Source organism: Elgaria multicarinata, chromosome 1 (genome assembly GCF_023053635.1).
Source record: "Elgaria multicarinata webbii isolate HBS135686 ecotype San Diego chromosome 1, rElgMul1.1.pri, whole genome shotgun sequence".
In the NCBI taxonomy this organism is placed as follows: domain Eukaryota; kingdom Metazoa; phylum Chordata; class Lepidosauria; order Squamata; family Anguidae; genus Elgaria; species Elgaria multicarinata.
In genome coordinates, this window is record NC_086171.1 from 216,475,756 (window position 1) to 216,488,323 (window position 12,568).

Below are 12,568 nucleotides of genomic sequence, written 5' to 3' on the forward strand. Positions count from 1 at the left end.
TGGATCCGCCTGGCAAATCCCATGCTGGAAATTGTTAGGAAAGGAATATAATTGCCAATATCACCATGCTTTTATACAACCCTATGATGTGGCTGCATTAGGAATCCGGTGCACAGTTATGGCCACTCAACCTCAAAAAGGGATAATGCAGAGCTGGAAAAGGGCAGCCAAAATGAGCAAGCAGCTGGTGCAACTCCCTTATGAGGAAAAGATGCTTTTAGTGTGTTTCTAGGATGTTTTAAGAATGTATACTATGTTTTTAATCAGTATTTTATACTTCCTGTTGTTCCCCGCCTCGATCAAAATGGAGAGGTGGGTAAGAAATAAATTTATTATTATTATTAATGTTTCCGGATCTTTAGCTTAGAAAAGCGGATAGAGGGAGGTGATGCATTTGCACCTCCATTATATGCCTTTAGATGCCCGGTGAAGACCTTTTTATTCTCCCAGCATTTTAACAGTCTATAAATAAATTTTAACTCAGTGTTTTAAATCTGTAATTTTGCATTGCTGCTGTTTTTATCTGGTTGAGCTTTTATACTGTATTTTATATGATGGTTTTATACTTTGAATGTTTTAAATTTTTGTGAACCGCCCAGAGAGTTCCGGCTATTGGGCGGTATAGAAACGTAATAAATAAAATAAATAAAATAAATTAATAAGACGAGCTCTGAGCCCCCCTAGTCAGGGCATCCACTTTCCCCAACCTGGCGCCCTCCGGATGTGCTGGGACTACAAGCCCCGTCACCCCTCAGCCATGCCGATTCTGGGGGATGATGGGATCTGTAGTCGCGCCGCACCCGGAGAGCGCCAGGTCGGGGGGGGCGGGGGAAGACCGCCCTTCATATCCTGTCGTTCACGGCCGTGCTAGCTGGGGTGGGTGGGGATGATGGGACTTGTAGTGCCCCCGCATCCGGAGGGCAGCGTGAGGAAGCTCGATCGCTACTTTGCGGCTGTCGGTGCCTCAGGTGCCCTTCGCAAGGAGCCAGAGACGGGCAAGTCAAGCCAGGCCTCGCCGCAAGTACCCGGATGTATTCAGCCCCACCCCGGAGTGCTTTTACGGCAGGACCCATCATGCACTGCGGCAACCCTGTCTCAGCAGCGCGGTGATTCGCTCCCCGTCCCCCCCACCCTTGCCCCGGCGCATTGCATTCTGGGAGTTGTAGCTTTCCTTTCAGAGCGGGTTCCCGCCTATTCTTCCTCCGGACTACGTGTCCCGCCATCCACCGCGGTTTGTTTTCCTCCAAAAGCCCTCCCGCCACCCCTCCCTGCCCTCCCGCTCGCGCCTCTTTTTGCTCTGAGGAGGAAGTGTGTGGGGGGGATTGTGCCTCCGCGGCCACCGTCCGAGCCCTGGCGCGCCTCCGTCGTGGGCTGCTCCCTTCTCTCGCTCCGTCCGTCCCTCCTCCCTTCTTTCTCCTTTCCCGCCCACCCCTTCGAAGACCTTTGACCTCCCCCGTTGTTATGTCGGGCCTGAGCCGCTGCTGCCGCCGCCGCCACAGCAACAGCGCCGCCGGCATTCCTTAGCGCGCGCCGCCGCCGCCGCCGCCGCCGCCGCCCTTGGGCCTCTCTTGCCCCCCAGCCTCAGCCGCTCACACGCGCGCGCGCGCCCCCGACCGACCGACGGCCCCGCCCCTCCCCCTCACCGCAGCCGCGCCTGAGTAACGGTCGGCCCCGCGCGCGCGCGCCCCCGTCGCCTCCCTCGCTCTTCGCTCTCTCTCTCTCTCTCTCTCTTTCTCTCTCAATCTCTCTCTCTCTTCCCCTCCCCCGCTCCCGCCTGCCTTCGGGGCGCCCCTCCCCCTCCCGCCACCGTCGTTTTGTATTTCCCCTCCCCCCCTTCTCGGACGAAGATGAAGGAGATGAAGCAGAGGAGGAAGAAGGAGCGCACGTGGGCCGAGGCCGCCCGCCTGGTGAGAGAAGGGGGGGGGGGACGGCGGCGTGTGTGTGGGGGGGTTGGGGGGTGCAGAGAGGCTTCCCCCCCATACCCATGCGGTCCCAGTGGTTATGGGGTGTCCACCCCCACCCCCCGTTTTCTGAGGGGCACATATGGCAGAGAGACCCTTCCTTGCCACTGGGGAGAGTGGGGGGGCTTCTCTTTATATTCATTTATTTATTACATTTATATACAGCCCCATAGCCGAAGCTCTCTGGGTGGTTTACAAAGGTTATAAAGGAGGGAGGGGGAGGGAGGGATGCTGAAAGGCCAGAGGGGGGAAAGGTGTTACGTTTCTTCTCTCCTCCTCCTTCTCCCTCCCTTCCCATTTACCTCCCATAGTGTGGTGATGGAGCTCCATGGAGAGAAGGAAGCAACTGCTATGCCGAAATGTAGGGCCAGTGTGGTGTAGTGGCTAAGGTGTCGGACTTGGAGATCCGGGTTCTAGTCCTCATCCAGCCATGGAAACCCACTGGGTGGCTTTGGGCCATTCACAGACTCTCTCAGCCCAACTTACCTATTATTTATTTATTTATTTATATAGCACCCTCAGTGCATATGGTGCTGTACAGAGCAAAACAATAAAATAGCAAGACCCTGCCGCATAGGCTTACATTCTAATAAAATCATAATAAAACAATAAGAAGGGGAAGAGAATGCACCAAACAGGCACAGGGGAGAGTAAAACTAACAGTCTAAAAGTCAGATCAAAATCAAGTTTTAAAAGCTTTAGAAAAAAGAAAAGATTTTTTTTTCTTTTTTTACCTCTCAGGGTTGTTGTTGTTGTTGTGAGGATAACATGGAGAGGAGGAGGGTTATGTACACCGCCTTGGGTTCCTTGGAGGAAAAAACATGGGATATACCTTTTTTCAATTCTAAGACGCGCTTTCTTCCCCATATAAACTTCTCTAAAAACGGGGTGCGTCTTAGAATCGCGGGTTTGTCTTGGGGTGTTTTTTTTTTTTTTGGTGGTACTGAAATTAGTTTGCGTCTTACAATCGATGGCGTCTTACAATCGAAGAAATATGGTAAATGTAATAAAATAAATAAATAAAATATTCCCCCCCCCCCGATCCTTACCATAAAGGCATCTCCATGAAGGCCTTTTCAATAGAATGGGGCCTGGAATCATGCAGAAAACCTCCCTTAGTGCTCACTGATGGGCGCCCAAGTGAGTAGGTGTCAAAGGAGCATTTCCGTAAGGATGAGCGTAAGGTAACTGGATAGCGCTTGTATGGAAGGAGAGGTAAACGCTGAAATATCGAGGCCCAGCCTTTGGAAATGGGCAGTTGGTCAGCGTCAGTAGCCTGGCCCTGTGAAGAAGCGCTTCAGCCTACCAGCACAGTTCTAGGTAGCTGGGATTTCTCTGATCCCCATGAAAGCTGTGTTAGCAGTGTTGTGTGTTCTTCCACAAAACGATAACAAATAACATTTTGGTTCTCCATATAATAGGGAGAAGTAACAACAACACAATATTTACATAGCACTTTCAAGTGTTCAGAGTGTCTTATCTAGTTGTAATCCTTTCAACAACCTTGGATGGCAACTGAAATTGAACCCCCACTGTCAGGAAATAATGATACATTGGTCTGGGATTCCATTTGTGTATTGAGAAACTCCTCAGTGTATTGGGGATTTGTGGTTCATTTGCTGTCTATCTAGCCCCCTCACTCAGAGTGAAAGGAATTCACCTACGTTATAGGTGTTGGAGTGAGTTATACAGAAATCTTCACGCCAGAGGCAAGGTACCATGTGGCAGAAGGGAATTCGCTGAAGAGATAGCTGGAGGGCTGCAGAAGAGGCAGTTCTGTCTGGGTCAGTGTGGGAAAATTAACTTCCAAATTCAAAGCCAGACCCTAATTGAAACTTTTCTCTGTATGAGAAAAGAGATCGCTGTATTGCATAGGACTTATTCCATTCCAATATGTTCTTGTGGGAATGGACAGAGAGCTAAGAGAATGGGAAGGGATATGTGTTATCTCACAAACAGGCATGGTGGAGAGTTTTTGCAAATCCTCACATGGGGTCACCACTTAGTCACTCTGTATCAATTTGGTGAGCAGAGCAAAATCATATAGGGTTTCCAAAGATTGATGCTGTTTCTCGCTTTTGGTATACAAGCAATAGAAAGAGTGGACACATAAAGTGTCATTAACGTGTTCGTGCAGGTTATCTAGGATACTTAAGGACAGAGACACTTCATTATGGGGAACAGTGCTTTCAAAAATTGTGATAACCCTTTCCCACAATATGAAGAGAGTAGATGCTTCCCTTGGAGTAGCAATTTGTAGACAAAAATGGTAGGGTAGAGGCAGGACTGAGGAATTCCTTACAATTGGTTAATGTGGCCTTTTTAAGGCCATGAAAACGGGTACACACATGTTCACATCTTCAGACTGACCAGGATACATCTCTGTGTTTCCACACATCAAAATTGCCCAGCTGTTGCCATTTCCAGCTGACTTTCCCAAATAGATTCTCAGCTCCTGCCTTAGACAGTGGCTGCATTCAGACAACGCTATATAGTTTGTCTCAATAGCTTTGGCTATTGGGCGGTATAAAAATGAAATAAATAAATAGTCAATGGTGGGATAATAATCAACTCCACAGTTGTTTATCTAGGGCTACACCCACATAATATGATGATAATCAACCGTGATGTGGATTAGGATCAGTGTTGAGTTGACTATTAGTCCATGCTGAGTTGACTCACTTACTTTCTCTCCCACCTCAGTCCTCCTGCTAGTGTCGTATCATCCATTGTTGCCGAAAACCTTACCTGCCAGCTGGACAAGAGTGGCAGCCACTGCTTTAACCGCCCTTCTCTTGCGACTCTGTGGCTGATGAAATAGCCAACGGTGGCTAAGGAAATAACCAACGGTGTCCTCCACACAACATGATAGCCAATAGTGGTTCAAATTGCCAACTCTGCACAATGTTGGTTATTTGCGTTGGTTATTCCGGCCAAACAACCAACTGTTAGTTTAAAAACTCCCTTCCCACAACACGATAATCCATGGTGTGTTAAATAACCAACCGTCGACTATTTAAACCACCATTGGTTATCATGTTGTCTGAACCCAGTCAGTGATAGGCTCTGTTTTTTGAGGCAACAAGGTATCAAATGGGAAATGTTGCTGGCTCAAGAAATTCTCCCATTCTTACTCCCCCCATTGGCTGTAGCAAAGAGGACTCTGGTTCTTCTTCACAAGTGGTATGTGGGGAGGGAGAGGAGGAAGGTAAGACAATGGGCTACAACATCATTGGGTCATTCCTATATAAGTGTCTGGCTGCCCCTGTGTTTAAGCTGCAGAATGCTACATCTGGGTAGAAGCTGGGAATCATATTTCCATATTCAAGTGAGGGAAGGGCTGCTTCCTAAAGCATGACAGCATTTTCCCCATTATGAGGGAAGTTCTGTGAGAATAGATGACTTACCATTTTCTCTTGCTCTCTTTTTCTGTAAGGCATATATTGAAATACTATGATTCCCAGATGGCATTCCTGTCTGCCTTTTATAAGGAAGAGACTTCCTTCAAACATGGAGGAAGCCTGCTTCTCCTTTTGTTCAAGAGTAGATTTTTCACAAGGTCTTTCTATGTGCAGAGAACGTTATTTTTCAGAAGAAAGTAGCTCTCCTCAATTCCATATTCTTGTTCATACTACTAGACAGATGTGAGGAAGATACAGTGATTGAATCTTATGTTATGGTTTAGAGCAGTGGTTCTCAACCTTCCTAATGCTGCGACCCTTTAATACAGTTCCTCATGTTGTGGTGACCCCCAACCATAAAATTATTTTCGTTCTTCTCTACACGATCCATTGTCATGGGATGGTTTGCTAATGAAAATAATACATAACAATAGCTTTAATAATACAAAATATGATACATGACATAGTTCAGTCAAAACAGTTTCCTAAACCATCGGAAATATGTGTTTTCCGATGGTCTTAGGCGACCCCTGTGAAAGGGTCATTCGACCCCCAAAGGGGTCCCGACCAACAGGTTGAGAACCGCTGGTTTAGAGGATGAGTGTGCACTCTTGGAGGTGAGTGCACGTGTACGTATGAGTGTTTCCATTTATGGAAGTAAGAGAAGAAGGCGTTCACTCTGAAAAAGCTGCCAACAGTTAGTGGGCGTTGATTAGATTTCTTAATATCTATTTTAAAATATCTCCCCTCTAGATATGGACAGAATTTCTGGCTTGCTTTGTCAGAGGCTTAACGAATTAATTATGTGGTGTCATTAGGAGTAGACAAGTGAGTAGCGTTTCACCTCTGGAAAAATCCTGTGAACGCATTGGGTGTAAGCCCCTTTAAATATAGTAGGGCTTACTTCCAAGTAAACATGTGTAGGATTGTGCAAAGAGTAATCTGAAGATTCAATACTTTCCAATGATTCCTGAGAGCAGGCTGATTTATATTCTGAAAAATGTTTATTTCAGGAATTTACTTTGTAGTTGCAAAAGACTTCTCTATGCCTTATTTATTTATTTATTTATTGCATTTTTATGCCGCCCAATAGTCGAAGCTCTCTGGGTGGTTCACAAAAATTAAAACCATAATAAACCAACAGGTTAAGAACCTTCTGAATTGTGAAATCGTAACTAGAGGTGCATCTCTTTTTTCTTTCTACTTTTGATGCACTCTGGGGAGGGGCCGTAACTTAGTGGTAGAGCACATGCTTTCCATGTGGGATGTCTCTGGGTCACTCCCTGGCTCCTCCAGGTAGGGCTAGGAAAGAATCCTGTGTGGAATCATAGAATAGCAGAGTTGGAAGGGACCTACAAGGCCATCGAGTCCAACCCTCTGCTCAATGCAGGAATCCACCCTAAAGCATCCCCGACAGATGGTTGTCCAGCTACCTCTTGAAGGCCTTTAGTGTGGGAGAGCCCACAACCTCCCTAGGTCACTGGTTCCATTGTTGTACTGCTCTAACAGTCAGGAATATTTTCCTGATGTCCAGCCGGAATCTGGCTTCCTGTAACTTGAGCCTGTTATTCCATGTCCTGCTCTGATCGAGAAGAGATCCTGGCCCTCCTCTGTGTTACAACCTTTTAAGTATTTGAAGAGTGCTCTCATGTCTCCCCTCCATCTTCTCTTCTCCAGGCTAAACATGCCCAGTTCTTTCAGTCTCTCTTCATAGGGCTTTGTTTCCAGACCCCTGATCACCCTGGTTGCCCTCCTCTGAACACGCTCCAGCTTGTCTGCGTCCTTGAATTGTGGAGCCCAGAACTGGACGCAATACTCTAGATGAGACCTAACCAGGGCCGAATAGAGAGGAACCAGGACCTCCCGTGATTTGGTGGGTGTCCACATGGTCGTTACTTGCATCCCCTTTCTTCCCCATGTGAAGAATCATAGAATAGCAGAGTTGGAAGGGGCCTACAAGGCCATCGAGTCCAACCCCCTGTTCAATGCAGGAATCCATCCTAAAGCATCCTGCTTTAGGAGACCTGCTGCTACTCAGCGTGGATAACAATTAGGCTAGATGGACTAATGGTCTGGTTCAGTATATGGCAGCTTCCTATGTTCGTATGATACTTTTAAAACAACAACAAAATCCTCTCGTCCACATTACCAAAAATACAAAAAGAGAAGGCATGAGGAGGAATGTGGAGAATTGGAGATGGTTAGACATGTTAGGGGAATAGATTCCCATCTATTAGTACATTTCCTCAAAATTCTGGCAACAGCTCTCTCCCCCCCCCCCCCCCCCCGCCCCTGCAATGTCGAAATGAAGTCTGACATTGCAAACGACATGCTCAGCTTTTTGCAGGCTATGGATTATGCAGCTGTGTGCTTTTACTGCTACTTTCAGGGACTGGTTTCAGGAAGTAATGTTTCTCTTCCAGTTCAAAAAAGAATCTGTAAAGCTGTGCCCATTATAGATGGCTTTGACTGGATGATTTGTCATTTGTATGTTGCTTGACTGAGGATGAAACTCTTATGCGGCAGAGTCTTGCTATTTACTGTTTTACTCTGTACAGCACCATGTACATTGATGGTGCTATATAAATAAATAATAATAATAATAATAATAATAGTGGTTTCCTTTCTGAACTGTGTACTTGAATGTCTCTTGACTAGTGACTGACTTGTATGGGTCTGTGCATTAGTTTAGGGTAAAGGTATTCATAAAATGAGATCTTTTCTATGTGCAGGAGTCCATAAAATAGTCACCCACTTGCCAGTGACAACCATAAACATAATTATGGGGACTTGTCTGATATTCCGATAGATGCCTAATGTGGAGTGAAAGACATTTTCTCTCAGGAGTTATTTAGGCATCATAGACAACTCATAGGGGTTCTCTCTCATTTTGTGTTGAGCATAAGAGATCATGCCCCTCCGAAATCCTCTTGCAGAAGTTTGGGGGAGAAGTGAAGAATGCTTTTGCCGCTGCGTACCAGGCTTTGCAGAAAGAAGCAGTTTGAGACTCCCATCACTGTTTTGACTTTCCCGTCACTGTTTTGATTTTCCCAAGTGCTGGCTTAAAATTACAATGTCTTGCTTTCATGGAAGCAGCAAGAGACTACTGTGCTGCTTTAGGCTTTCTCAGAAGCCTGGTGGAAAGGAGAGATAACACAACACCTCTCCACAAATTACCTGCATATGCCAGAGGATGCGGAGGAAGGGGACAGGGATGGTGGCAACCAAAATCTTTCCCTGGAAAACCACCACCACCACCACCAAAAAAAAAAGACTGTTTACCTGATAATATATACCTGAATTTGAAGATATTGAAGGGGAGGCAGATAAGATTATAATATTTAGCTGTTAATTGAGTTGATTGTATTAGTAGGAATTATGAGAGTCAATGTGATATAGTGAGCAGTATGTTGGAGTTGGACTGCAGAGTCCCGCATTCAAATCCCAAATTACCCATGCTTCATACTGGGTGCCACACTCTCTCTCTCCCTCTCATCCTAGTTACCGCTTAGGGTTGTTTTGAAGATTGAAGCTGCAATCCTATTCACACTTAGCTGGTAGTAAGTCCTATTGAACACAGAGCTTACCGTTGAGTAGGCATGCATAGTAAAATAATTCTGTGCATGCTGCCTTGAGATCTTAGAGCAATGGTTTGCAATATGTGGCTCTCTAGGTGTCGTTGGACTGCTACTTCCATCATCCCTCACCATTGGCTGTGCTAGTTAGGACTGATGGAAATTGCAGTTCTGACCACATCTGGAGTTGCCCACCCCTGCCTTAAAGGAAGGTTGGGAAACTAAAGATGATAGATCACTAGTGGCCCTATATACATGCCCTGTCTCCAGTGTTGCCTTATTGAAATTTAACACCACATCCCACAAGTTCACACCATTGTACTTCACTTGCAAAACGTATTGGGAGGTTAAGGATAGCAGCACTTAATCCCAGGTAGCAACAAGTGATGCAAATGACCAAGTTCCTGTGGCTACCTGTGGTTTTAGATTTCTTGGTGGCTGCCCAACAATAGTCAATAGTCCCTGGATTTCGTTTTTAAGTTTAGTGCATTCCCAAAAGAATGTTAAAAACTTTTTTTGGAGAAGGTTTCAGGGCTATCCTGAGTTCTGTGGATGGGGTAACATAGAAATTCAAAAATATAATAAAATTTAAACTTCTTCAAGATTTGATTTGACTCGGGTACTAATATGACTGAACAGGGGTGAACAAAGCTGGGTTGTCAGCGTCCTGACAATATAAGTGAGTAAAGTTTCTGACTTTTCTTAGCTGGATAGTACAAGAGCCTATGTCAAAAAAAAATGTCATAAGGTACAAAAAGTTTTACTATCTGGACATCTTACAAAAGAGTTTTATCTCCAAAATTACCTGTCTTATGCGCAACTGCTGGGACGTTTAGGATGTACCTTATGATGTAATTAGCGGTACCCTTTTTGGAGGGGTCAGAAAGGGGATGTGCCCCAACAAAGTCAGCCAGGTTGGACAGCCTGGAATTATACCTGGTATTCCCCAACAGATGCTACTTGTTTCGTCCATGTACCTTATGACTAATTATTGGCTCTGAAAAGAGGTTGGGGGGATGTTTGGGGGGGGGCATTGCCTTTTTGGAGCCAATAACATTAAGAGGTACATGGCTGAAACTGGTACGGTTTGATGGCTGAAACTGGTACGGTTTGGTAGATATCAATTTTCTGTATTTTAAAATACACAATCTTGACTGTTTTACATGGGGCCAACCCCAAATCAAAGAATTCAATGGGCTCAGAGTCATATCAATTTCCGATATACTTAATTAGAACTATGTACATTGGTTGTGAAATTAAGAACTCTTTTAGGAATAAAGTCAACAAAAAAGTATTTTTGTTACAAGGATGCTTTTGTATTTATTTCAGTTATGAAAATATTTAACATTGCGACCCTCAGGGAATCCCGACATAAACTCTCTTTTCACCCTCATACTGCAGCCCCAATGAAGAAAAGGCAGCTTGTGAATTCTCATTCTTTCCAGAATCTTCCCCTTTCTTGGAAAGGCTGCTGTGTCATCCGCTTATCAAATTTGCAGATGTCACAAAATTGGGTGGGATAGCTAAAACCCTGGAAGACAGAAACAAACTTCGAAGTGATCCCGATAGGCTGAAGTGCTGGGCTGAAAACCGCAGAATGAAATTGAATAGGGATAAATGCCAAGTTCTACATTTAGGAAATAGAAACCAAAGGCACAGTTACAAGATGGGGGATACTTGGCTTAGCAATGCTACAAATGAGAAGGATCTTGGAATTGTTGTGGATTACAAGCTGAATAGGAGCCAACAGTGCGATATGGCTGCAAGAAAGGCAAATGCTATTTTGGGCTGCATTAATAGAAGTATAGCTTCCAGATTGGGCGAGGTACTGGTTCCCCTCTATTTGGCTCTAGTTAGTCCTCATCTTGAGTATTGCATCCAGTTCTGGGCTCCACAATTCCAGAAGGACGCAGACAAGCTGGAGCGTGTTCAGAGGAGGGCAACCAGGATGATCAGGGGTCTGGAAACAAAGCCCTTTGAGGAGAGAAGGAAAGAAATGGACATGTTTAGCCTGGAGAAAAGAAGGCTGATAGCCCTCTTCAAATACTCTTCTCGATCATCCCAGAGTGCAGGACACAGAATCATGGGCTATACATCAGGAAAAACTTCCTGACTGTTAGAGCAGTACGACAATGGAACCAATTGCCTACAGAGGTTGTGGGCCCTCCTACTCCAGAGGCCTTCAAGATTCCTGCATAGAGCAGGGTGTTGGACTTGATGACCTTAGAGGCCCCTTTCAACTCTGCTATTCTATGATTTTAGTCTCATCCAGTTAAACAGTAAAACCCAAGTAGGAATTTGCCCATTGATGATAATGAATCATAGAATAGTAGAGTTGGAAGGGGCCTACAACGCCATCGAGTCCAACCCCCTGCTCAATGCAGGAATCCACCTTAAAGCATCCCTGACAGATGGTTGTCCAGCTGCCTCTTGAATGCCTCTAGTGTGGGAGAGCCCACAACCTCCCTAGGTAACTGATTCCATTGTCGTACTGCTCTAACAGTCAGGAAGTTTTTCCTGATGTCCAGCTGGTATCTGGCTTCCTTTAACTTGAGCCCGTTATTCCGTGTCCTGCACTCTGGGAGGATTGAGAAGAGATCCTGCCTCTCCTCTGTGTGACAACCTTTAAAGTATTTGAAGAGTGCTCTCATGTCTCCCCTCCGTCTTCTCTTCTCCAGGCTAAACATGCCCAGTTCTTTCAGTCTCTCTTCATAGGGCTTTGTTTCCAGACCCCTGATCATCCTGATCCCAGTGAGTCTGCTAGCTTTCTCACACCTGGAGATGGAGGAAACCGCAAGGCAGGCTCCTTCATTACAGTGTTCCCATCTACCCTTCAGGCAGGGATGCTAAGCTTTGTGGGTCAAACATTTTGCTTAGACACCTGGCATACTTCACTGCTGCTGCTTAAGCTTCATCTAGTGCCAGCAGCGCATATGGAGCTGTAAGGTGGTATCAGGACAACAGGGGAAGGTTTCAGGGAATGTGGTCTCTTGCCCTGGGTTACTCTTGAAAATTACTGAGATTTAATGGCTGAGTCTATATCTGCATCTCAACCCCCTGTGCTCAATTTCGCTAGTTTTTGTTGCACTTTTAACGGCTCAGCAGCTTCCTGTCCTCTTGGTCTGTGAGTGAACTTGTTTGAGATGGGTTTTTCCTTGCCCACCTCTTGTTTTGAGGCTTTCTTAAACGCACAAAGTATATTTTTCTATTTTTGGTTTCTGGCTGGTTCAACCTCAGGTTGGATTATCTACTTAGCGGCTTTCTTGTCCCTGCACCTGGTTTATGAGTTGCTTCTCAAGCCGACTGTCTGCCCATCCAAAATAAACCTTTACTCAAGACTAAGCATTTGTGCATTCCTAATTATAGTGTTTGAAGTGCTAACTTTCACAGTGGTAGCTTTTGTATCCCCTGGGTGTTGTGATACATTCTAGCCAGGCAAGTTCTAAGGAAAAGATTTTAAATGCTCACGGTTGGAATGCTACGCAGCCCAAGTCAAGGTCAGACGTCTAATCTTGGTAGAGAACTAACTGAAGGAGCAGCAGTCGAGGATTCTGAGGTCATCATAAACTGATGTGTTTTCAGCCCTTGCTTCCAGTTCTTTGCTCTCTTCTGAAGTCATTTCCCCTGTGCA

General features: G+C 45.5%; 1 protein-coding gene across 1 annotated transcript in view; it reads left to right on the forward strand.

Moving 5' to 3' along the window:
• Positions 1-1,651: 1,651 nt before the first annotated feature.
• Positions 1,652-12,568, forward strand: part of ASXL1 (ASXL transcriptional regulator 1) — a 39,564-nt gene continuing 28,647 nt past the window's right edge. The window contains exon 1 of the mRNA XM_063147451.1: positions 1,652-1,907. Coding sequence (XP_063003521.1) covers positions 1,848-1,907 — 60 coding nt within the window. The 5' untranslated portion in view covers positions 1,652-1,847. The remainder of the gene's footprint in view (positions 1,908-12,568) is intronic.